Source organism: Bison bison, unplaced genomic scaffold, assembly GCF_000754665.1.
Source record: "Bison bison bison isolate TAMUID 2011002044 unplaced genomic scaffold, Bison_UMD1.0 scf7180017864304, whole genome shotgun sequence".
NCBI lineage: Eukaryota > Metazoa > Chordata > Mammalia > Artiodactyla > Bovidae > Bison > Bison bison.
Genome location: NW_011494876.1, coordinates 9,065,446 through 9,068,028, shown reverse-complemented (window position 1 = coordinate 9,068,028; position 2,583 = coordinate 9,065,446). Strand labels below are relative to the sequence as shown.

Sequence of the window (2,583 nt, the reverse complement as noted above, 5' to 3'; positions counted from 1 at the left end):
ATGCTTCCCATACTTCAGCTTTATCCCATGAATACCCTGAGCCCTTCGCCTTCAAGGAGGGAGCTCTAACTTGTTTTCCTGTCTCCTTGCTTGGCTGCTCTGTGAATAAACACTTTCTCTGCTGCAAACCTCAGCATTTCAGCATTTGGCTTGCTGTGAGGAGTTAGGCAAATGAACGTAGTTCAATAACACTTACATTACAGTTAACTAAGTACATTTTTCCCCCTCTCAATTAGTTTTTAAGTTCCTTAAGAGTAACATCAGCAGTATCTGAATTCTTTCTGAGTCTGCACAGAGACTATAACAATGGCTGGAAATTTTTAGAAGCATACAAGTTACAGTCAACTCTAACTATGAAGTTTGTTTCATGAAAAACTCTATGAGAGTTTGTGAAACTTAACTGCTTTTAGATAAAATAGGATTAAAGGGCCAAGACTGTACATATGGCAGGCCAGGGAGTATACAGGAACTCAATAGAGAATTCTCAATAGAAGGAATAGACCTTCTACTTAATTTTTCTGTGAACCTAAAACTGCTCTAAGAAACTAAAAATTTTTTAAACATTTTTAAAAATAATGAATAAACCTATGAAAACCTTAAATATGTTCACCTTTAATAAAATCAAATAACAGAGACAGCTTATTAAATACATGCAATATCGATGATACTTTACCCATCATAAATTTGTAGTAAATGCTATACTGTTAATGTCCATTAATGTGACTACTAGAAACCTCAGTCTCTCCTTTCTTTATAAAAATTTTCAAAAAATGCTTATAAATGTGTTGTCTTTATTATGGATATTAACTACAGTAGGAGATTTTTCCAGTGTTTAGTGTTTTATACAAGTATTTAATGTGATTTTGACTTTATACCTCAAAGTTGCTAGGGTCCACCTTACAAATATTCACAGCTCACTTCAGTGAGCTCTGAGATAGCACACAGCAGCTTGAGATTCATTTACTCAACAAATCCTAGGGAGTACCTTATCTACTTGTCTATCACTAGAGTAGAGGATAAGACAGACACGGTCTGGCCTTCAGGTAGCTTCTTGAAAATGAGGATTTGGTGAAATATTTTATCATAGATGCACTACAATCTTACTCAGATTCTCTTACTGGTCATTGCTTCCGTCCTTCCGATTGCTGTGGGTGTCATCTACAAATAGCTCACAACTGTCCCGTCTCCTGAGATTTGCCCTCAGTCAGGAGCTCCCTCATTCACAAACATCTGAATGCTTATTCACACCCCTAGCCTCAGGAGGGACCCATAGCCAGTGACAATGAAGGGACAGAAAAGTTAGACCTCTTTGCCTTAAAGTGAAGTACGTCTGTGATGCCATTCATGCTCCAAAGCTCCCCGTGAAATCAGGTTAGGCCCTACATCCACAGAAACCACATCCTTGCTTAGCTTCCCCCTCTGCTTTCTCCATTTTCTTACAGGCTTTTACTGAGAACATTCCCTAGACAATCATTTGCCCAATAATCCCTGTTTTATCTCTGCTTACAGACAACTCAAAGACACTTTAACTTACTTAGTACAAGTGGATTGTTGTTTTTTTTTTTAATGGAAGGATAATTGCTTTATAATATTTTGTTGGTTTCTGCCATACACCAACATGAATCAGCCATAGGTTTACATATATCCCTTCCCTCCTGAACCTCCCTCACACCTCCCATCCCATCCTGCCCCTCTAGGTTGTTTCTTGCCAGATTTAGCAAATAAAAATACAGGATGCCCAGTTACATTTGAAAATCAGATAAACAATGGATAATTGTTAGTATAAGTATGTCCATGTAATAATTAGGACATACTTCTACTAACAAATTTTTCACTGTTGATTTGAAATTCAAATTAACCTGAAAGTCTTGTATTTTATCTGACAACACTATTCCCAGGTGTGTTTTGTTTGTTTGTTTTGTAGTCATGGCTTTATCTTCCATAGCTTCCCACCAAGGGCAGCCCTCAGCATCACCTGCTTACACTTCAGCTCTCCCTCTCCCATTCAACAACACTAACTTGGAGTTCTAAGGCTCAAATGTACTTCCTTCATATCCTCATCTCTCCCAGAACTCCACTGAAAAAACTGATGTCATTTTCTGAAGCTCTGGCTTTTTCTTTAAATCTCCAGTACCTTACTTTTTCTAATTATCCCCAAAGGGAGTGGCTCATGATTTTCAAACATTAGAATTCAAACACACTCATATTCTACTAAAGCACTCAGAAGTAAATATTCATTATTATAGCTTCACATAAAGGGAATTTGGGATTAGAAAAGGAAGCTATCCTTCCTTTGACTATAGCTATAGTCAACTACACAGATAAGAGAATGAAATGAGGATAGCCATGTTAAATTTGGACAAGAAAATATGACACCAAATCAAATAGTAATCTTTAATGTGTAAATTAAAATAACTTAAACACATACCAATGTTCTGTAACATCTGTCAGTTAGAGGAGTAATGACGAGTCGAGGTGAGTTACCAAGATATTCATAAGCATATTTTACATTGCAATTAATGATACGAACTCGAGCGTTGTCATATTCCCAATAATAACGAAGCTGAGCAAGCCACTGGAAAT

General features: G+C 36.9%; 1 protein-coding gene across 12 annotated transcripts in view; it reads right to left on the bottom strand.

Moving 5' to 3' along the window:
* The window catches only part of DNAH12 (dynein, axonemal, heavy chain 12), a 192,246-nt gene that overhangs the window by 119,066 nt on the left and 70,597 nt on the right, over nucleotides 1-2,583 (bottom strand). For all 12 annotated transcript variants that reach the window (XM_010851635.1, XM_010851634.1, XM_010851636.1 and 9 more), the window contains one exon: nucleotides 2,429-2,583. In XM_010851635.1, coding sequence (XP_010849937.1) covers nucleotides 2,429-2,583 — 155 coding nt within the window. The remainder of the gene's footprint in view (nucleotides 1-2,428) is intronic.